General features: G+C 31.2%; 2 protein-coding genes across 5 annotated transcripts in view; one reads left to right on the top strand and one right to left on the bottom strand.

The window, feature by feature from the left end:
• LOC142234159 (elongation factor-like GTPase 1) overlaps window positions 1-6,457 on the bottom strand; it is an 83,806-nt gene extending 77,349 nt beyond the window's left edge. Inside the window, exon 1 of the mRNA XM_075305239.1 lies at window positions 6,274-6,457. Coding sequence (XP_075161354.1) covers window positions 6,274-6,453 — 180 coding nt within the window. The 5' untranslated portion in view covers window positions 6,454-6,457. The remainder of the gene's footprint in view (window positions 1-6,273) is intronic.
• An 8,678-nt stretch (window positions 6,458-15,135) lies between these two features.
• aos (protein argos) overlaps window positions 15,136-25,183 on the top strand; it is a 113,458-nt gene continuing 103,410 nt past the window's right edge. The window contains exons 1-2 of one of the 4 annotated variants that reach the window (XM_075305202.1): window positions 15,136-15,252; window positions 18,572-19,806. In XM_075305202.1, the coding sequence (XP_075161317.1) occupies window positions 19,216-19,806 (591 nt within the window). In that variant the 5' untranslated portion in view covers window positions 15,136-15,252; window positions 18,572-19,215. Of the gene's footprint in view, window positions 15,326-16,021; window positions 16,210-18,571; window positions 19,807-25,183 lie in introns of those variants that run through there. The other 3 variants (XM_075305203.1, XM_075305204.1, XM_075305205.1) reach the window with 3 other exon arrangements.

Here is a 25,183-nt window from a genome sequence, read left to right as displayed (position 1 = left end):
TTGCACAGGGAGTAGAATTAGCATTGTAGCTATGTGTGCCAAATTTGGTTGAAATCGGTTCAGATTTAGATATAGCTCCCATATATATCGTTCGCCCGATTTACACTCATATGACCACAGAGGCCAATTTTTAACTCCGATTTAGTTGAAATTTTGCACAGGGAGTAGTATTAGCATTGTAGCTATGCGTGCCAAATTTGGTTGACATCGGTTCAGATTTAGATATAGCTCCCATGTATATGTTTTTCTGATTTCGACAAAAATGGTCAAAATACCAACATTTTCCTTGTTAAATCGCCACTGCTTAGTCGAATAGTTGTAGAAATGACTCTATTTTACCTAAACTTCTAATACATATATATCGAGCGATAAATCATAAACAAACTTTTGCGAAGTTTCCTTAAAATTGCTTCAGATTTAAATGTTTCCCATATTTTTTACTAAAATTGTGTTCCACCCTAGTGCTTTAGCCAACTTAAATTTTGAGTCTATAGATTTTGTAAAAGTCTATCAAATTCTGTCCAGATCGAGTGATATTTAAATGTATGTATTTGGGACAAACCTTTATATATAGCCCCCAACACATTTGACGAATGTGATATGGTATCGAAAATTTTGATCTACAAAGTGGTGCAGGGTATAATATAGTCGGCCCCGCCCGACTTTAGACTTTCCTTACTTGTTTTTATTTTAATTTTTATTTATTTTCTTTTTATCTTCAAATTTTAATTATTATATATATTTATTATAAGTCGGAGATGTTTTAACATTTATAATCCTGCACTGTACTTTTAAGATTTTAAATTGTTGTATAGGTACACTGTTAGAAAAATATGTTTTTCATATGTTCCGATATAAACAAAATGTGTTTCGGGCACGATTTTAAACCACAATACACACAGAAAACAAATTTGTTGTGCCAACCAATTTTTTTGCCAACCAAATTATTTGGTCCCATCTACTATCAGAATATAACCGACAAAATTTGTTAAAGCAACCAATTGTTGTCTGTCCCAACTGTAGATAAAATGTTTGAATAACTAAAATTTGGGCACATTAGCAGTCTAATTGGCAGTCACAACCAATAAGATTTCATTCGTTTGTTAAAGCAACTAACTGTTTTTTCTGACAACCAATGCTTATAAAATTAAAGATACCAACCATTGAATTCATTTTAGTTTTTTTTTTTAATTTTATTATATATTAATATTTTTGTATTAATTATTGGAACATTTTCACGCACATTGAGGCCTGAATGGCTCTAAACCTGTCATCTCGGAATTCATAAAACTTGTTCGGGCTGCAAAAAATGTTTTTTTTTAAATTCTGGAAGAAAGATTAAACTTTATAATTTTTGCTTTAAAGTCCAAGTTGGCTTGGATTTACCTGTGGCGTTGTCTAATGTAAGATCTTGAGATATTGAGCACTATGATGCCAGCAAAAACCATCGCTTGAAAAGCGGGCAAAGTTCTTCATCCACTTCAAACAGATTGATTGTCTAAAATTAAAATATTTAGTCATTTATCAAATGCTGAACTTTGTTTAAAATGCGCGCCTTACATGATTATATATGGCATTACATTGGAGTCGATGAAGCAATTCCAATGTATCTAAAACAACAACATAGTTCTACAGGAAATGAAGAGCTGGAAAGTGACCCACTTCCGCTTATACACTCACTCATACATTTGTTAGTTCGATCACGCTCAATTAGTTCGACTCTCTCTCATGGTTCATGTTGAGTTCGATAATGAGACAGACAATCTATGTTTAAACCTTTCACAACTTACGAAGACGTAATATTTCTTGAACTTGCATGAAAATTAGAAAAATGATTGAGTGATATTAATGTTATTTGATGTTTCACTTACTCTTAAGAATACAGCTACCGAATTAAAAATAATATATGTATGTATATAAATCACAACAATCCTTGTTGGGCAGAATGTTATGTAAAATTTTATTGTCATTAAAAATTTGAATTTTATAGTTTTCTATAATTAATGAGACAAAAACAATTATGTGTTTGTTGTCATATATACGTAGTCCAAAGCAAAAAAAATCCTTTATAACTATCAAATCTGTTAACACAACCAACTTATTTGTTAGACGGACTTCCATTTGGTTTTGATGACACATTGATAAAACAAATCAGTTATCACAACAGGCAGGAATAAATCGAAAAGTTTGTTTGCTTCCATATGTAGATAACCACCAATATTTGGTCGTGTGTACCAACTTTTGGTTACACTGCTTTTGTATTGGTTATATAAACCATAAAAGAAGAGAAATAACCAACAATTAGTCCACACAATTAAACATTGTGCTTCCCCACTATCAATTTGTTGTCGTAATCGAATTCCAACCAATCATTTCTCTGGGTGTATATTTAAGTGCGAACATGTAATGTTCCTAAACTAACACTAAATGTTTGGGACATCTATGTTAATATGTTAGAATATATTATGTTTGGGGCATGAATGTTTCATAAAAATAATATGTGTGAATGTAAACATATATAAATTAACAAATTTCGAGTAAACATATATATGTTGTGATATTTTATTCAGAGAGCGAATAAAATGAAATGAAACCGCTTGTATGTTGTTTCGGAAAACTGTTTTATGATAAGGCTAAAAATTTGATATGCTTAAGTCTAAATATTATTTAATTTGAATAAAGAGAATAGACATTCGGAACCAAGAGAATAGACATTTGAAAAACAAACAGCTTATGTTTTCGCCTGAGAGCAGCATTTTATGTATGTGTGGACATGTGTTTTGTTTATCATTTTGGCATTATGGACACAATTTTTTTCTTGGTTCGTTAAAAGAAATCAGGGGTCTTCATAAAAATAACGAAAGGGCACTATACTCTTTTTAGAGTTGGGACAGTAAAATGAAATAAGGAGGAAATAGTGAAAAATTACACAGAAAAATGTAAAAAAACTAACTTTAGTTCCTCTTTATTAAAAAGTAGTCCACGAGGAGTTGACGGACACCATCAAATATAAAAGCGGGCATTAAGTTCGAGTTTTACAGTTAAAACAATTTAAAAAGTTCATTTTCTTTAAAATGAATTATTAAAGAAAAATAAAAGGAATTTTAGAGCGATGGTGTTATATGCTAGTAAAAAACTGTTCACTCCTAAATAAATTTATGTTTATATTATAAAATTATGTATGTATGTTTATACTCGACTCCACGTTCTTCTTTTGTTAGTTTTTGAATTCCTTCCAAATTTTAAAGTTTTGTACAAAAACAGTTTTTTATTAAAAAATTTTTATTTTTGCAATAAAAAATAATATTTTATCCAAAAATCAGTCAATTTCGTTTATATCAATCACTGTTACTGACTATAAATCTTTAATAACACACATTTCGAAGTTTCATTTAAAAAAAAAATTAATATAGTATAAATATAAATGTGGAAATTAAAAAAGAAAATGTCGGAGCTGGGATTGAACCCACGACCCTTTGTATGCAAGGCAGACATGCTAACCACTGCTCCACGCGGCAAACAAATGTATGTTTCTGTTAAATAATGTTATGTTTGCATGGACTCGTGGGCGCTGCAAACTATGCTATATAAATGTAACTTAAAACGATAATTATCTACTGGTGACTATAACAGCTACGTAGCCCAGTGGATAGTGTGTTGGCTTACAAACTGTATGGTCCTCGGTTCGATTCTCCGTGCAGGCGAAAGGTAAAATTTAAAAAATTTATAAAAGTGAATAATTTCTTCAACATTATTTGTATTACAGAAAAAGGTGCCAATAACTAAAAAATTTCGTGGAAGTGAAAATTACGAGTATGTTAGGGAATGAGCACAATCGTGTTTGGGAAAAATTCTTCCAAGCATATAATATTTTTGGCTCAAAATGCTTCCAAACATATAATATGTTCACATAAAACAAACATATTAATGTTTCGGCAGTATGCAATAATATATGTGCTTCCTGCAAAATATGTTTGGAACATATGTTAAAGAAGCGATTTTTTTTGAGGGTGTACTCAATAAAAAATATATGAAATGAAAAAAAAAAAACTTTTGACAAAATTTTTTATAGAAATAAAATGTTGACAAAATTGTCTATAAAAATAAAGTTTTGACAAAATTTTCTATAAAAATAAACTTTTGACAAAATTTTCTATAAAAATTAATAAAGTTTATATTCTTTGCTTCAAAAATTTTTTCGTAAAATTTAGGACATACATTTTTGGGCAGTTTCTTGTTTTCTTTCCATAACACCTTTCCTTACAAACGCATTCTTCGCCTTCTAGAATTGAGTGCATATGTGTTTTAGATTAAATGTGGTAGTCACCACCATTTGGATTTTCGACAAAATGCCGCGTTTTTAACAATTTTTCCGAAAAGGATACTTGCAACATTTTTGCTATACATTTACCAATTTTTTTCTTATTTTTATAGAACACTAAACATATTACGTTTATCGCTATTTTAATGCTTTATATGGGCCGTTATGGCCAGGGCTGCCAATTTTGCCGACTTATCGCCATTTTGACGATTTTTTACTCAAAAAATAGCAAATGCCGATTTTCCGATTTTTGCCCCAAAAATTACGTTCAAAAATTTTGACTAGAAGCAGTTCGTTTATACGTTTAGAGCCAGCAAAAGAGAGAATATATTTGACAGTTATCAGATAGAGAAATTGCGAGTTTTTGCTATAGATTTCATACATGTTGGAGCTATACCTCATCTTACACCTACAGTATTAGTATTACGGTTGCCACTCGTGCCAAAAATACTCCACCAAAATTTGAATAAAATTTTACCAAAAATCTACAAAATAAAAAAAAGTTGTTGATCAAACTTTTGTGATTAGTATATAAAAAATTGTTTTATTCGAAAGAAATGTTTTATATTGAATTTATAGAAAATTTTATTTCTACAGAAAACGTTGTCAAAATTTTATTTCTACAGAAAAAGTTGCCAAAATTTAATTTCTATAGAAAATATAGTCAACATTTTATTTCTATAGAAAATTTTGTCAATTTTTATTTCTATAGAAAATTTTGTCAAAATTTTAGTTCTATAGAAGATTTTGTCAAAATTTTAGTTTTATAGAACATGTTGTCAAAATTATATTTCTATAGAAAATTGTTTGTCAAATAACTTATTTCTATAGAAAACTTTCTCAATACTTAATATCTGTAGAAAATTTTTTGCATATTTTTATAGAACGTTCTTGAAAAATTTATTTCTCTAGGATATTTTTGGCAATTTGTTGTCTATAGTAAATTCTTGCAAAATTTTATTTCTATAGAAGATTTTGTTAAAAATTTATTTCAATCGAAAATTGTACCTCTTAATTGGAGAGACTATAAGTGTTTTATGGTCAAATTGTGGAAAATTTTTAAATAAAAATCTTACTGAAGTAGTAACTATATATTAGAAAAATAATTTTTATATTATTTTTTGCATTGCATAGCATAGAATTCCATAATTTGTTTATGTTATTTGTATACAAACCCGAATTCATTGTGCTTTTGTTGTTGAAATGCTTAGTTGGATATGTTAATTTTCTGTTCTTTATATGAAATAAATACTTTTGTTTTTAACCAAAAAAATTAGTTTGGATTGAATATTATTTACACTGCAGATTTTTTTGACGATTTTTAAAATGGAAGTGACGATTTTTTCGGAAAAAAGTGAAATTTTATTGGCAGCCCTGGTTATGCCCAAGTAGTATACACTCAAAAAAAAAGTGAACTCTCTATTTCACTGAAGCCAATTTAACTTTTTTTTAGTTCACGGAAAATTTTTGGAGAAAGTATTCTTTACTTTAATATTTTTTTGCGTACGGTAGTTAAATGAACGAAAAAACGGGGAAAAATTATACACAAATTAAGTGCAAAGATTTACTAAATTCGTATTTTTCACAAAATAGTTCATTATTTCTTTAAATTTGTAAGGTTTACTAAAAATGCGTTCATCATGAACTTCGTATGTCACTAAAGACATTCTTGCAATTTTGAACTCCAATTTTTTCCTTCAAATTACAAAATTTTCTTTAACAAGTGAAAAAAATTATTTATGTCTAATAAATTTTCTTGAATTTGTCGAAAAATATTTACTTATTTTTTCTAAAAACATTCAAAATTTTCTAAACTTAACCAAAAGGTTTATTCGTGGTGGGTTCACTGTTTTTTCAGTGTATGCGTTATTTTCTGGTGATCAATCGAAGATGTAAATTTCCAGGTGACATCTTGGCAAGAACAAACCAAATTGTTTTAACAACACACTTACCTCCCAGTGACTAAACATTAGTTGGGGACAAGCTAATCCAGATGTTTGCTTGCGTATCTCTTGGGCAAAGTTGAATGACTCAATCACTGGTAGAATGGCCATAACGGAAAAATTACCCGAACCTTGGGTAAGATCGCCAGACAAAATTTTTCCATGACGTCGTCCGATAACAGCATACATTTTGCCTAAACAGGGAGAAATGTTAAAAATTAAATATCTTAATTTTATTTATTTTATAAAATACATATATTCAAAGAAACGAAATGTTTGGAAAACGTTTTTTTGTTTTTTTTTTTTTATACAGTGAAACTTTTTTAAATTCTGATACTCTGAACGGCGGACACCTCTCAAAAGTAGATAATTTTGTTATAATATAGCATTAATTTTCTTATAATATAGCCATATCTAATTATGGCCCGATATGACCCATTTCAATGCCATCCAGGTCTATATTAATAACAACTACTTGTACAAAGTTTCAAGTCAAATCGGAATATCATTCGGAAATTAGTGTGATTTCAATAGCCGGAAGGACGGACGGAATACTACATAGACCCAGAAATTCACCAATATTTTGATGTGCTATAAACGGAATGGCAAAGGCAGTATAACCCCCATGCTATGGTGAAGTATGAAAATGCCATATTTACATTTGTAAAGGTGTCTAAAGTAATTATACAATTCAAATTTCAGTATAAAAGCTTAAATGGAGTGTCAGGTATGTAAAATCGATATTTCAATGTGTTACAAACGGATTTTCAAACTTGTTATCCCTCCCCATCCTTTGCAGAAAATCACTACAAGTGTTATTTTATTGACATTGACGAATTTTGTGTGGTTTCCCTTCGAATAAGTCCTACATATAATTTGTGACTGACTACATATCACCATTATCTTATGAGTAAAGTATGTTGTGTATTTTTGCTAAATTCAAAAATCCGTTAAGTATGAAGATTTACAGTGATTGTGGATAAATCTTGCCTTGATACGACGACAACAACACAACGACTGCTGCGACAGCAGCATTAACAATTAGGTAAAGAGGAAGCATGACAAACAAGTGATCAATCCGACAGTCGTTTATACCATCAACAACATCTGTTGATGGTCAACGAATGGACGCACAGATTGAGGTAACCTTACACACTATTCAGGGTTGCCAAATGTATTTTGGACCTACACCCTAAATACGATGTTCTAAGAAAAAAAAAAAAAACAAATAATAGTAAAAGACAGGTTAGAATAAATAAATGTAGGTAGGTAGTAATATACGTAGCTATAATGGTTACTAACCCAAACACTAGCAAGATTTATTGGATCTTAATCATAGCCCAGGATGAAAGATCATCCTTATTAGAAAATAATTTTAAATTATTAATAGAAAAACAATTACCAAAATTAATTTATTTCTTCTACTTTAAATATAAAATGTATTTATTACCCCTAAAGATCACCCATTGAATGTAACCTCTGCAAATTCCACGGATCGTACCAAAAATCCTAAATTTGGGGATAAAAACCATCAATTTGGCAATACTGACTCTATTGGCTAGTTAGAAAAACTGACAAATCACAATACAATCGTGGCAATGAAGAGACAAAATCATACATTCAAACATACTCACAAACACACACACATTCAGTTGCAATGGGACCTTACAGGAATATCTCACAGATGTTAAAAACACCTGAAGTAAATCATTAACAAACAAAATCCACATTGAGAGTGAGAGAGACATATGCCTCTGTCGATGAGAACGAGAACGAGAGAAAAACAACTCCCATAGATATGAACCGTATGTGTATGTGTGAGAGACAAACCTTCAACCCAAGAGATGCTGTAAACATCAAATACTTCATTCATAAGTACACTTCAATCTGAAGTAGTTTCTTAAGTAAGACAGAGTTGCCATGACAAAATTTGAGAGCAAATTTCTAGAATTTTAATTATTTCCACTTTAAAGACTACATTCACGGTTGCCACTAGATCCAAAAATAATCTGCCAAAATTTGAAGAAAAAAATACCACATAACAAACGACTTATTTTGCAGTTTTTGATTTCCATAGAAAATTTTGTCAAAATATTATTTCTATAGAAAAATTATTTTAAAATTTTGTCAAAATTATTTTCCGTGTTAGCCTGATACTGAAACATGCGATTAACGTCCAAATGCATTATAACAGGTTGGTTGATAAGTCCCGGTCTGACACATAGATGGCGTCGCTAGTATTAAATGCGTATTATTATACCCTCCACCATAGGATGGGGGTATATTAACTTTGTCATTCCGTTTGTAACACATCGAAATATTGCTCTAAGACCCCATAAAGTATATATATATATTCTGGGTCGTGGTGAAATTCTGAGTCGATCTGAGCATGTCCGTCCGTCCGTCTGTTGACATCACGCTAACTTCCGAACGAAACAAGCTATCGACTTGAAACTTGGCACAAGCAGTTGTTATTGATGTAGGTCGGGCCACTTTTACGTATAGCCCCCATATAAACGGATCCCCAAATTTGGCTAATAGAAGCAAATTTCATCCGATCCGGCTGAAATTTGGTACATGGTGTTAGTTCATGGTCTCTAACAACCATACAAAAAGTGGTCCATATCGGTCCATAATTATATATAGCCCCCATATAAACCGATCCCCCGATTTGGCATGCGGAACCTATAAGAGAAGCAAATTTCATCCGATCCGGCTGAAATTTGGTACATGGTGTTAGTATATGGCCTCTAACAACCATGCAAAAATTGGTCCATATCGGTCCATAATTATATATAGCCCCCATATAAACCGATCACCAGATTTGACCTCCGGAGCCTCTTAGAAGACCAAAATTCATCTGATTCAGTTGAAATTTGGTACGTGATGTTAATATATGGCCTCAAAAACCCATGCAAAAATTGGTTGATATCGGTCCATAATTATATATAGGCCCCATATAAACCGATCCCCAAATTTGACCTCCGGAGCATCTTGGAAGAGCAAAATTCTTCCCATTCGGTTGAAATTTGGTACGTGATGTTAGTAAAGGGTATCCAACAACCATGCAGGAATTGGTTCCTATCAGTCCATAATAATATATAGCTCCCATATAAACCGATCCCCAGATTTGACTTCCGGTGCCTTTTGGAGAAGCAAAATTCATCCGATCTGGTTGAAATTTGGTACGTGGTGGTAGCATATGATATTTAACAACCATGTGAGTTGAAATTTGTGGATGACAGTCTTTCGTAAAATTTTCTACGCATTCCATGGTGGAGGGTACATAAGATTCGGCCTGGCCGAACTTACGGCCGTATATACTTGTTTTTATATAGTACCAACCTTCAAATGATTCGTGTCAAAATTTGACGTCTGTAAGTCAATTAGTTTGTGAAATAGAGCGTCTTTTGTGAAAAAAATGGAAAAAAAAGAATTTCGTATTTTGATAAAATACTGTTTTCTGAAGGGAAAAAATACGATGGAAGCAAAAACTTGGCTTGATAATGAGTTTCCGGATTCTGCCCCAGGGAAATCAACAATAATTGATTGGTATGCAAAATTCAAGCGTGGAGAAATGAGCACGGAGGACGGTAAACGCAGTGGACGCCCGAATGAGGTGGTTACCGACGAAAACATCAAAAAAATCCACAAAATGATTTTGAATGACGGTAAAATGAAGTTGATCGAGATAGCAGAGGCCTTAAAGATATCAAAGGAACGTGTTGGTCATAACATTCATCAATATTTGGATATGCGGAAGCTCTGTGCAAAATGGGTGCCGCGCGAGCTCACATTTGACCAAAAACAACAACGTGTTGATGATTCTGAGCGGTGTTTGCAGCTGTTAACTCGTAATGCACTCGAGTTTTTCCGTCGATATGTGACAATGGATGAAACATGGCTCCATCACTACACTCCTGAGTCCAATCGACAGTCGGTTGAGTGGACAGCGACCGGTGAACCGTCTCCGAAGCGTGGAAAGACTCAAAAGTCCGCTGGTAAAGTAATGGCCTCTGTTTTTTGGGATGCGCATGGAATAATTTTTATCGATTATCTTGAGAAGGAAAAAACCATCAACAGTGACTACTACATGGCGTTATTGGAGCGTTTGAAGGTCGAAATCGCGGCAAAACGGCCCCATATGAAGAAGAAAAAGTGTTGTTCCACCAATACAACGCACCGTGCCACAAGTCATTGAGAACGATGGCAAAAATTCATGAATTGGGCTACGAATTGCTTCCCCACCCACCGTATTCTCCAGATCTGGCCCCAGCAACTTTTTGTTGTTCTCAGACCTCAAAAGAATGCTCGCAGGGAAAAAATTTGGCTGCAATGAAGAGGTGATCGCTGAAACTGAGGCCTATTTTGAGGCAAAACCGAAGGAGTACTACCAAAATGGTATCAAAAAATTGGACGGTCGTTATAATCCTTGTATCGCTCTTGAAGGGAACTATTTTGAATAATAACAAGTATACACGGCCGTAAGTTCGGCCAGGCCGAAGCTTATGTACCCTCCATCATGGATTGCGTAGAAACTTCTTCTAAACACTGCTATCCACAATCGAATTACTTAAGTTGCGGTAACGCTTGCCGATGGCAAGGTATCTTAAAACCTCCTAACACCATCTTCTAAAATGTATGTAAGTCCATACGTGGTATATATTAAATCAAAAAAGATCGATCCAATACGTATATAATTCAGTTTGACAAAATAGACATAAAATTTTGACAAAATTTTCTACAGAAATAAAATTTTAACAAAATTTTCTATAGAAATAAAATTTTCACAAAATTTTCTATAGAAATAAACTTTTGGTAGATTATTTTTGGCTCGAGTGGCAACCATGATTATGAACCGAATAAAATTTTAACAAAATTTTCTCTAGAAATAAAATTTTGACAAAATTTTCTATAGAAATAAAATTTTGACAAAATTTTCTATAGAAATAAAATCTTGGTAGACTATTTTTGGCTCTAGTGGCAACCATGATTATGAACCGATATGGACCAATTTTTGTGTGATTGGACCAATTTTGGTATGGTTGTTAGCGACCATATACTAACACCACGTTCCTAATTTAAACCGGATCGGATGAATTTTGCTCCTCCAAGAGGCTCCGGAGGTCAAATCTGGAGAACGTTTTATATGGGGGCTATATATAATTATGGACCGATGTGGACCAATTTTTGCACGGTCGTTAGAGACCATATACCAACACCATGTACCAAATTTCAGCCGGATCGGATGCAATTTGCTTCTCTTTGAGGCTTCGCAAGCCAAATCTGGAGATCGGTTTATATGGGGTCTATATATAATTATGGACCGATGTGGACCAATTTTTGCATGGTTGTTAGAGACCATATACCAACATCATGTACCGAATTTCAGGCGGATCGGATGAAATTTGCATCTCTTTGAGGTTCCGCAAGCCAAATCTGGAGATCGGTTTATATGGGGGCTATATATAATTATGGACCGATGTGGAACAATTTTTGCATGATTGTTAGAGACCACATACCAACACCATGTACCAAATTTCAGCCGGATCGGATGAAATATGCTTCTCTTAGAGGCTCCACAAGCCAAATCTGGGGATCGGTTTATATGGGGGCTATATATAATTATGGACCGATGTGGACCAATTTTGGCATGATTGTTAGAGACCATATGCTAACACCATGTACCAAATTTCAGCCGGATCGGATGAAATTTGCTTCTCTTTTAGGCTCCGCAAGCCAAATCTGGGGATCGGTTTATATGGGGGCTATACGTAAAAGTGGACCGATATGGCCCATTTTCAATACCATCCGACCTACATCGATAACAACTACTTGTGCCAAGTTTCAAGTCGATAGCTTGTTTCGTTCGGAAGTTAGCGTGATTTCAACAGACGGACGGACGGACGGACGGACATGCTTAGATCGACTCAGAATTTCACCACGACCCAGAATATATATACTTTATGGGGTCCTAGAGCAATATTTCAATGTGTTACAAACGGAATGACAAAGTTAATATACCCCCATCCTATGATGGAGGGTATAAAAACGAATTTTGACAAAAAAATGTGTTTTTCTTTGTTAGACCGGGGACTTATCAGCCAACCTGTTATGATTTCTATAGAAAATTTTGTCAAACATGTATTTCTATGGAAAATTTGTGAAGTACCTCTTAGATGGAGAGGAATATTTTGCAAAATCTATCAAAACATCAAGAATTCTCCAAAATCTACCAAACAGTTAAAATTCTACCATTTTTGTAGAACCACGAATCGGCCTTAGGTTAGGTTAGGTGGCAGCCCAATGTATCAGGCTCACTTAGACTATTCAGTCCATTGTGATACCACATTGGTGAATTTCTCTCTTATCACTGAGTGCTGCCCGATTCCATGTTGAGCTCAATGACAAGGGACCTCCTTTTTATAGCCGAGTCCGAACGGCGTTCCATATTGCAGTGAAACCACTTAGAGAAGTTTTGAAACCCTCAGAAATGTCACCAGCATTACTGAGGTGAGATAATCCACCGCTGAAAAACTTTTTGGTGTTCGGTCGAAGCAGGAATCGAACCCACGACCTTGTGTATGCAAGGCGGGCATGCTAACCATTGCACCACGGTGGCGAATCGGCCTTGGACTCGACCGAAGCGTTTTTTTTTGCCGAAGCCGATCGGCCGAAGCGATTATTTTCCTGTAATTTGTAATTAAAGAAATTTGGACTGTTTTAGATCAATATTAGCATATTTTAGTGAACAAAGGCATAAAAACAACAATAAAAGATATTTCAGTTCATGCCTTATAATATTCTTTTAGAACTACGTAACAGACTTTTTAGTATTCAAAATTCAGAAGTTTGATATTATAATGGAAAACAAGGAGTATTTATACATTCTGTTTAACGTTTAATTTGTACTGGGTGTTTTGGCTGGGACAATTCGGTATGAAATAAATTATTTAAAGAGCTTCGGATTCGGTTAAACGGCTTCTTGACGCCGAAGGCCGATTCGTAGCCGATTGTCGATTTTTGGCCGAATGCCGAAGACGATTTATCGATCGAGCTCTAGTCGACGACGTCTTTAGTTTTTTGCGTGTACCAAGAAATAACAGGGCTTTGGTAATAGCATACTGTTAGAAAGATATGTTTTTCATATGTTCCGATATAAACAAAATGTGTTTCGGGCACAATTTTTAAACACAATATATTTAAGTGCAAATATGTAATGTTCCTAAACTAACACTAAATGTTTGGGACACAAATTTTAATATGTTAGAATATATTATGTTTAGGGCATGAATGTTTTATAAAAATAATATGTGTGAATGTAACCATATATAAATTTACAAATTTCGAGTAAACATATATATGTTGTGATATTTTATTCAGAGAGCGACAGAGAGAGAGAGAGAGAGAGTATAGAGAAAGAAATAGAAATGGAAACCGGGAGGATTGACGAAAGATACCAACATAACACAGCGAGAGAAGGAGAAGAGAGCAATTTCTGTGAAACCGCTTATATGTTGTTTCGGAAAACTGTTTTATGATAAGACCAAAAAATTGATATGCTTAAGTCTAAACATTATTTGATTTGAATAGTAGAATGAGTATTCGGAGTAAAGATAATAGACATTAGGAACAAAGAGAATAGACATTTGAAACAGCGTGTGTTTTCGTCTTGAGAGCAGCATTTTTGTATGTGTGGACATGTGTTTTTATCATTTTGGCATTATGGGCACACTTTTTTTTTCTTGGTTCGTTAAAAGAAATCGGAACGTATGCTAACCACTGCTCCACGTGGCCAACAAATGTATGTTTCTGTTAAATAATGTTATGTTTGCATGGGCACGTGGGCGCTGCAAACTATGCTATATAAATGTAACTTATAACGATAATTGTCTATTGGTGACTATAACAGCTACGTAGCCCAGTGGTAGTGTGTTGGCTTACAAATTGCATGGTTCCCGGTTCGATTCTCCGTCCAGGCGAAAGGTAAAATTAAAAAAAAATATATAAAATTGAATAATTTCTTCAACATTATTTGTATTACAGAAAAAGGTGCCAAGAACTAACAATTTCGTGGAAGTGAAAATTATGTGAGGGAATGAGTACAGTCTTCTTGGGGAGAAAATTCTTCCAAGCATATAATAATTTCGGGCTCAAAATGCTTCCAAACATATAACATGTTCACATAAAACAAACATAATAATGTTTCGGCAATATTCAATAATATATGTGCAAAATATGTTTGGAACATATGTTAGAGAAGCGATTTTTTTGATGGTGCACTCATATAATATAGGCTTGGCAGCGAGTGGGTTAAAACTTCGTAATATCATTCATTTTACTCAAACTGATGTAGGGTATTATTATGTCAGCTACTGTTGTACTTGTCTTGCTAAATTATCTGTTAGATACTTTTAACCATAGGCGCATATACTCTCTCGCTCATTCGCCAGTTTGAAAAAAAAAAACAATGAGTACTGAACCCATAAAACCCACCAGTAGTTACAATACTTTATAGAGTGTGAGAGCATGAGAATTAGCATAGCAAACAGGTGAGAGGACTCTCACAGCATATATGCACACACACTGCCGTACTCTTAATTAAAATTCAATGTTGTATTGGTTTTCATTCAAGTTCTTCAATAAAATGCCACATAAAAAATATGTGAGCAGAGAGAGAGAGAGAGAATCTTAAACAATATTTTCAAATTTCTAGATGAATGGGCCTTAGTGAGTATGTGAGTGTGTGTGAGTTAGAGCGGAGTTATTGAGAGAGATACAGCATGAATAGTATTCTTCGATTATGTGAATGTGTGTGACATAAACAACTTGTACTGTTTGTAAAAATTTCAATACATTTCAGTTGATGCGATCAGTTTGAAAAGTAACGTCATATGAATTGGTAGTGGAGAAAAACCAAAAAAAAAGAGCAAAGAAAACAACAAAACCCATTTAGTTTAACGGAAAAACGTGTTGCCCCCTCAAAATGTAAGACGTCGTTGCAGTTTTCGTATTGTTTTTGTGTTTGCTCCAAACCGTGCCGACCACCGACCGACAACATGTATTCAATCGAAATCAATTATTTTCTGTTTATTTTTGTATATGTGGGAATGTGTATAACCAATATAATTTCGTATGCAAATAAAATAGGTTATAAGTAATAAAATTAAAAGTAAATATTTGCTAAATCCCAAGGAAAATATTAAAAAAAAACACGAAATAATTGGGTCTACATATGAAACCATAAAAAAGGAGAAATAAAATAAAAATATTTAGTGTAAAAAGGAATGTTATATTCTGTGAATATGTGAATAAAAAACCTAATGTTATGTTCGTTGTATAGAATAAATATCGCGAAAACAAAAACTTCTTGTCTAGTTGACCTGACTGGTTTCATTGGTAATCTCGCATTCGCGCTCGCAAATATCGCAAAATACTCGACTACTTCGTATTTACACAAAACAGCCAATGTGTGCATTTGTGTGTGCGTATGTACATGACTAGTATTTGGCCCACACCCATACATATTTCCTGCCTCTCGGCACTAAGCAAAATAAAACTTGTGTAACTGAGCGCGCGCGTACTCTGTGCAAAAGGTTTGAAATGCCAAAAAAAAACACACACACATACACACTCACAGTAAAACATGACGACCATAATAGCACTACCATCCATCGTGTTTTACGTTGTATTTTAATGAATGAATGAATTTGATTTTATGAATGAATGAATGTTAACAACATACTCAGTGCAAAAGCAAACCCCATTGAGGGAGCCGTAAAAAAGTGGAGAAAAATATATGCGGATAAAAAAAACAGCACATTGGTGCCGCTCTACTACAGCAACCACATAGGCACAGTTTCACACAAAAGTAGTCAGAGTAGTGTAGTAGTACAGCATCAATGAATTGAAGAAGAAGAAAAACAACACCAGCAATTCTGATAGGTTTACAAAAAAAAAAAAAAAAACAAAAAATACAATGTAAAACAAATACAAACCAAAACGCAAAAAAAAACTTGAAACTTCACTAACAAAGTTGCTTGATTATGTATCGTGTTCGAATAGTGTTTGTGGAATTTTCATGAATCGATCGAAGCCAAAATAAAATGTAACGATCAAGCAACAACAACAACAACCACTTTACATTATTACAAAAACAAAAAGTTGTTGAAAACCTCAAAAACCAGCTTATAGTGAAAATATGTGATTGCCACCACAGCAAAATTTACGTTAAAATAAAAAATAACACAAAAATAGCGAAAAATAATTTGGAGAAAACATATAAAAAAATATTAAAATTATTGAGAAATTATTCTCTTACACAAATTCTTAATACGTGGGACCTGAGCAATTGGTTCCTATCTGGATCCGTATTCCACAATAGTTTCTGAGCCCCAAACGAACAAGCCAATATGGACTAATAAAAATAATATAAATTTAATTACATAAATTAAATTATATTAATTTTATGATGTATGAAATTAATTAATTATGATATGATATGATATGATATGATATGATATGATATGATATGATATGATATGATATGATATGATATGATATGATATGATATGATATGATATGATATGATATGATATGATATGATATGATATGATATGATATGATATGATATGATATGATATGATATGATATGATATGATATGATATGATATGATATGATATGATATGATATGATATGATATGATATGATATGATATGATATGATATGATATGATATGATATGATATGATATGATATGATATGATATGATTTGATATGATATGATATGATATGATATGATATGATATGATATGATATGATATGATATGAAATTAATTAAAGGGTTTAATATGAACAGCATTTTATAAATATTAAAAAGCGTATATAAATTTGAAACCTGAGCCGTGCGAACAACAAATAGGTGAAAAGAAGGACTTCTCATGAAATAATAATACGATTAATTTTTGTTCAAATAAATTGTTAATAGTTTTGTAATTCAAATAAAATTTTAATGAGAAAAAGATTATCTGGTTACTCCATATTTTCAAGATATATATATATATATATATATATATATATATATATATATATATATATATATATATATATATATATATATATATATATATATATATATATATATATATATATATATATATATATATATATATATATATATATATATATATATATATATATATATATATATATATATATATATATATATATTTGCTCTTCCAAGGGGCTCTGGAGGTCAAATGTGGTGATCGGTTTATATGGGCTATATATATAATTATGAACCGATGTGGACCAATTTTTGCATGGTTGTTAGAGACCATATACTAACATCACGTACCAAATTTCAGCCGGATCGGATGAAATTTGCTTCTCTTAGAGGCCTCGCAAGCCAAATCGGGGGATCGGTTTATATGGGGGCTATATATAATTATGGACCGATGTGCACCAATTTTTGCATGGTTGTTAGAGACCATATACTAACACCATGTACCAAATTTCAGCCGGATCGGATGAAATTTGCTTCTCTTAGAGGCCTCGCAAGCCAAATCGGGGGATCGGTTTATATGGGGGCTATATATAATTATGAACCAATGTGGACCAGTTTTTGCATGGTTGTAAGAGACCATATACTGACACCATGTACCAAATTTCAGCCGGATCGGATGAAATTTCCTTCTCTTAGAGGCCTCGCAAGCCAAATTTTGGGGTCCGTTTATATGGGGGCTATACGTAAAAGTGGACCGATATGGCCCATTTGCAATACCATCCGACCTACATCAATAACAACTACTTGTGCTAAGTTTCAAGTCGATAGCTTGTTTCGTTCGGAAGTTAGCGTGATTTCTACAGACGGACGGACGGACGGACATGCTCAGATCGACTCAGAATTTCACCACGACCCAGAATATATATACTTTATGGGGTCTTAGAGCAATATTTCGATGTGTTACAAACGGAATGACAAAGTTAATATACCCCCATCCTATGGTGGTGGGTATAAAAAAGCTTCATTGATAGATTTCATCTTAATTGTAAAAGTTTTCATTTGTTTTATAAAAATTTCGTATGAAATAAAAATGGTATAAATTATTTTTATTTAATTAAATTAAATTATCTTAAGGTAAAAATTTACTTAGAGTTCATTAAATCATATTAAGCTCTGCTTAAATTGTTGAGGTCCAAATAAACATTCATAATTAATTAGTAAATAGGCATACAGGAAATATTTGTGGAATATGGAATAGAAGAATAGGAAATGGTAACGTTGTGTTCTTTTCTTCTCAACTAGTAAAAATAAAAAAAAATCACCCAAAAAGTTATATCAGTGCAAAACAAAATCCTGAAATGTAACAAAGAGAAAAGTTGAGCAGTAAAAACAAAAAACAAACTTAAATAAATAAGATTAAAAATTTATATGTGAACAAGTCATCGAACAAAACTTTGAGGCTGTTGAAAACTTTGGCAACCTATAGAAAATAAAAATCAACGAAAAATACTAAATTCAACAGCAGAACAATCAACAGAACAAATATTTGTAAACTGCAAAGTTTACTGTTCTTTTTTATTTGTTGTTTTTGTTTGTTTGGTCTTTTGAGTTAAAATTATTTTGCTATAAAGCCATATAGAAAAAAAGCTCAAGGTGTACAACTACCAGCTAATAGCAAATAGTCAAGCAGCGAGTAAGAGCGACAATATAATTGAAAGGGTCCATTATACACTTCATTGGCAATATTAAAAGTAAACAAAAATCTGAAAAGAGCAACCCGACCTAGTTCGAAAAAAAAACAACCAAAAATCTCAAACTAAATCCCTAAATACAGAGTGGCTTTCTGCTTTCCCCAGAGAGAATACCGAATTCTTCTATATACAAATTTCATCACACGACAACATTCAGTCCATTGTCAGCTACAACACTACAATCGGCAACAGAAAATGTTGAGTTTAACGATATTCATGCTAGTGACACATTTAATAAATGCCTGCTATAGCACGCGTCTACCATTGGAAGTCTACGAGTTAACTCCGAACTCAGCAGGTGGCAATGATTTGAAGCATAAAAATCTGGAATATTCCACCATTAGTGGTAATCAACAACAACATTTCCTCTCCGGTGCCAGTAGTAATATGCACACTCATAATCAGAGACAGCCTCCAAGTCAGCATCATCAAATGCCGGCAATATATGAGCCTGAATTAAAGATGCTATCATCTCAGGATACAGCGAAAACAACCTTAACAGGGCCAATGGAGGTAGCAATTGACCATGCTGGAGCCGCCACATCGACGACGACAACGAAAATAACATCATCGTCGTCATCGAGTACAACAACAAATCAATTAGATCGCAGGAGATCGCGACAAATGTTGGATATACTGCAGCAGCAACAAGAAAACCATAATGATCAAACAGGAAATCATAAATTACCACCAAGCTCAGGTGGAGGAGCTCCAGGGAGTAGTAATATAGTCGCCGGAGCTGGCTCTCATTCCCCAAACGATGTGAGAATTCTATATCAAGTCGGTGTAAGTAAACAATGTGCATACAATTTTCCAACAACAAAAATCCACATCCCTTTTCACAAGAACCAAGAGCAAATACAAAAAAAGATTTGTTTTGTTGTTTTTTCTGTTGCTGATATTTTAATGTTTTCAGCTATTAAATTAAAGATTTATCCATTTATTTTTTTTTTTTTTGCATTTTTCTTTGTATATTTGCTTTTGTTTTAAATTGTATAGCTTTGAGCTTTGATCTTTGGTTAAATTGTTATTTCAATTATATCCGATTACTATTGGGAATTTATCTCTGCAAAATCAATCTTTGGGCTATAAATAAAAAAAAATATACTAAATACCTTCTTTTTGAGCTCAAACGTTTCAGACAAGCGTTTCAATTTATTAAAATTCATAAAAAAATTAAAAATACAATATATCTTTGGTCAAATATTCGCATCGCACCTTAAAAATAACATAGGTGCAAATTCTGGATCGATGTCCATTATTTCAACAACTTTTGAAATAATGGACATCGGTCCTGTTACCACGGTTGCCACTCGAGCCAAAAATAATCTACCAAAATTGGGGGAAATTTTACCTAATAAACAACCAAGCAAAAAATCTTATTTTGCCAAAATTTTATTTCTATAGAATATTTTCTCAAACTTTTATTTCTATAGAATATTTTCTCAAAATTTTATTTCTATAGAATATTTTGTCAATATTTTATTTCTATAGCAAAATTTCTCAAAATTTAATTTCTATAGAAAATTTTGTCAAAATTTTATTTCTATAGCAAATTTTGTCAAAATTTTATTTCTATAGAAGATTTTGTCAAACTTTTATTTCTGTAGAAATTTTGTCAAAATTTTATTTCTATAGCAAATGTTGTCAAAATTTTATTTCTATAGAAAATTTTGTTAAAATTTTATTTCTATATAAAATTTTGTCAAAATTTTATTTCTATAGACAATTTTGTCAAAATTTTATTTCTATAGAAAATTTTGTCAAAATTTTAGTTGTATAGACAATTTTGTCAAAATTTTATTTCTATAGAAAATTTTGTCAAAATTTTATTTTTATAGAATATTTCGTCAAAGTTTTATTTCTATAGAAAATTTTGTCAAAATTTTATTTCTATAGAAAATTTTGTCAAAATTTTATTTCTTTAGAAAATTTTGTCAAAATTTTATTTCTATAGAAAATTTTGTCAAACTTTTATTTCTATAGAAAATTTTGCCAAAATTTTATTTCTATAGAAAATGTTGTCAAAATTTTATTTCTATAGAAAATTTTGTCAAAATTTTATTTCTATAGAAATTTTTTTCAAAATTTCCTTTCTATAGATAATTTTGTCAAAATTTTATTTCTATAGAAAATTTTGTCAAAATTTTATTTCTATAGAACATTTTTTTCAAAATTTTATTTTTATAGAAAATTTTGTCAACATTTTATTTCTATAGAAAATTTTGTCAAAATTTTATTTCTATAGAAAATTTTGTCAAAATTTTATTTCTGTAGAAAATTTTGTCAAAATTTTATTTCTATAGACAATTTTGTCAAAATTTTATTTCTATAGAAAATTTTGTCAAAATATTATTTCTATAGAAAATTTGGCAAACTTTTATTTCTATAGAAAATGTTGTCCAATTGTATTGCTATGGAAAATTTTGACAAAAAAAAAAAATTTTGTCAAAATTTTATTTCTATAGAAAATTTTGTCAAAATTTTATTTCTGTAGAAAATTTTGTCAAAATTTTATTTCTATAGAAAATTTTGTCAAAATTTTATTTCAAAAAAAAAAAATTTTGTCAAAGTTTTAATTCTATAGAAAATTTTGTCAACATTTTATTTCTGTAGAAAATTTTGTCAATATTTTATTTCTGTAGAAAATTTTGTCAAAATTTTAGTTTTATAGAAAATTTTATCAACATTTTATTTCTATAGAATATTTCGTCAAAATTTTATTTCTATAGAAAATTTTGTCAAAATTTTATTTCTATAGAATATTTTGTCAAAATTTTATTTCTATAGAAAATTTTGTCAAAATTTTATTTCTATAGAAAATTTTGTCAAAATTTTATTTCTATAGAAAATTTTGTCAAAATTTTATTCCTTTAGAAAATTTTGTTAAAATTTTATTTCTATAGAAAATTTTGTCAAGATTTTATTTCTATAGAAAATTTTGTCAAAAATTTTATTTCTATAGAAAGTTTTGTCAAAGCTTTGTATCTATAGAAAATTTTGTCATTTTCTTTCATAGTGGGGTCACTTTTGATCCAAATCGGTTCATCTAGCCCATATTCTTGTATAACGCCACATCTGAGTAGAAAAAATGTAAAAATGCCTCAAATATACCTATACCTCAAGTGTATTAAGATATTAATAACGTCCGATAAATAATAAATGCATGGATTTGCATAAAAATGGCTTTAATTTAAAATATTTCCGACATCTTTTCAAAACATAATTTCAAATTTAATTTGATTTTTACTTAACACGTTTAAGAAGGATTTTGGTATAAAATGAAGAAAACAGACCTACGTGTGTATTAAGATTTGTGTCGTAGTAAAAAGTACACTAAACTTTATCAAAACATTGTGTTACTATTTATACTTTATTTAAATATATTCTCATAGACAAGAGTATAAATATTTAAAGCAATAGATTAAGCTGTAAGATTTACTATAAAATATTAATCGTAATTTAGGAAACCTGTATTACATCATTAATGCCCTTTTTTTGTGTTTAATTTTGTATGCTAATTTTTGGCCAAAAGCCTAATGAAACCGAAAAAAACCGTTTAAAATTGTTATGATAGATTTTTTCCATTTGTATTATTTGTTTGCCTTCTTCTTTACATTCCAGATAAGATTTGAGTAAAGTTCTATGTTTATTTTTAGAATCAATAACGATCACAATAACATGATTTATTTACAAAACAACATTCCAAAGGTTGTTTTGATTGGACTTCAGTGATGTTGTAGTGTTTCTTAAGTGCTCAGGGGGAACTACAGTATGTGGCTGTTAACTAAAAGATGGATATGTCGTTTTAATTGTAAAAGAATATAATCTGTATAGTATTTTATTTTTTATTTTTTTAATGACTAGAACACAGGATAAATAATTTTCTATTTAATATTGATTAATTTCTGATCAGATTACTATGTTAGCTTCTTTTTTCTGCAATGTTAAGTATAGTTTTTCTATTGTTTATTTAATTTATTTAAAATTTACTTGTTTCGAATAATTTTAAGTACAATCAGTAGCTGTAGAAGAAATCTTATAGAAAAATTATTTATTAGAAAGAAAATAGAAAATTATTTAGTAGAAAGAAATGTCTTTTGTTATCAATCATTTTTCGAATATGATATGTCCAAAAAAACAAAAAATCGTTATTACACGAATACCTTATTACTATTTTCAATACAAAAGTCAATATATTTGTAAAATAAATAAAATAATCAAGAGTTACAAAAATATTTACAATTAAGAAATTGACTGAAACTTAAGGCATTGTCAATAATCGAAGTTAACTGATACAATTATTTTTTTAATTAAAAAACCAAGTCAGCTAAGAAAATTATTGAAAATTTTTAAGTTATTAGTTAAAATATTAATTATTCCAATTATTAGTTTATTTTATTTTTTAATAATTATAATTATTATGGTCTACAAATATTTATTTATAGAATTTGTAATTTTAAATAATTTTCATGTGTTTTTTTTTTTTTTTTTTAAGAAATAAGACTATTGTTGGTTTTTCGTTTGCATTTTCCCATATACCACAATAATAATTCTTTAGACTGAGACTGTTCGATCACATTTAGCGTGGGTTGTATAGAAAAATAGCAGCATTTGGTTGTACCAATTGCATATCTAGATTTACGTAGCTGTTTAGTGTTACAACGTCAAGTTGTGCTTTTTTTATAGAGTTAAAAAGTCAGGTGCAAAAAATTACACTTTGAAAATATAAGTACAATGCGAGAAAAACACTGGAAAAATAAAGGCTTGTTCCGGTTTGTTTTTATTGCCAAAATTTTTCATGGCATAAACAACTACATGGTACACATAAAGAATCCTTCAATAAAATTGTGCCAAAGAAATGTTTGGCATAAGGAAATTGGTAAAGATTACAATGAAATTATTAATTAATATCATGTTACAAATGTTTCGTTAATAACAACATCTTTGCAATAACTAAAAATATCATTGTAAAGATATGCACTTAGTTCAAGTTTAGCCGCTAAAATGCAAAATAAATCTGCAAACACAAAATAAAACAAAATTTTGCCGTTGCAAATTTTATTATGACTTCATGGGGAATGATCAAATGCAACAATTGAAAATATTTATTTTCTGCAAAAGGAACACAAAAAAATATTTTTTTTGTGTTCCGAAAGTAATTGATCCAATTATACTTTTAATTGAAATGTCATCAATCAAGTATGAAAGAAAAGTACTCGTAAAAAATTGGGAAATTTAACCCGATAATGCCAACTTAATACTGGCCTAAATTGTGAAATTTTTTTTTTTTTGGAGCAATATAAATGAAAAATTTAGACAATCTTACCGAAATTCATTAAAAGAAAATCAAAATAGAAAATAGTGGTTTGAAATCAATTTATTGTAGGGATTTTCATTTGCATAAAAAAAAAATTAAAGAAAAGTGTTTTTTTAATGTTATTCCTCAGAACAGAAAGTTTCCTTTCAGTGTAATACGATCATTGTCATTTTTGACCAACGAATATGGCATGTGTGTATGCTTAATACATGCGCACTATTAATTTTTTTTTAAGATCTTATATAAACATTTTGTAATAAAACAAACGTAGAAGCAACTAAAGGGTGATTTGTTAAGAGCTTGATAACTTTTTTTAAAAAAAACGCATAAAATTTGCAAAATCTCATCGGTTCTTTATTTGAAACGTTAGATTGGTCCATGACATTTACTTTTTGAAGATAATTTCATTTAAATGTTGACCGCGGCTGCGTCTTAGGTGGTCCATTCGGAAAGTCCAATTTTGGGCAACTTTTTCGAGCATTTCGGCCGGAATAGCCCGAATTTCTTCGGAAATGTTGTCTTCCAAAGCTGGAATAGTTGCTGGCTTATTTCTGTAGACTTTAGACTTGACGTAGCCCCACAAAAAATAGTCTAACGGCGTCAAATCGCATGATCTTGGTGGCCAACTTACCGGTCCATTTCTTGAGATGAATTGTTCTCCGAAGTTTTCCCTCAAAATGGCCATAGAATCGCGAGCTGTGTGGCATGTAGCGCCATCTTGTTGAAACCACATGTCAACCAAGTTCAGTTCTTCCATTTTTGGCAACAAAAAGTTTGTTAGCATCGAACGATAGCGATCGCCATTCACCGTAACGCTGCGTCCAACAGCATCTTTGAAAAAAT

Source organism: Haematobia irritans, chromosome 4 (genome assembly GCF_050003625.1).
Source record: "Haematobia irritans isolate KBUSLIRL chromosome 4, ASM5000362v1, whole genome shotgun sequence".
Lineage (NCBI taxonomy): Eukaryota > Metazoa > Arthropoda > Insecta > Diptera > Muscidae > Haematobia > Haematobia irritans.
The sequence above is the reverse complement of the archived record's forward strand: the minus strand, read 5'-3'. Positions and strand labels throughout refer to the sequence as shown.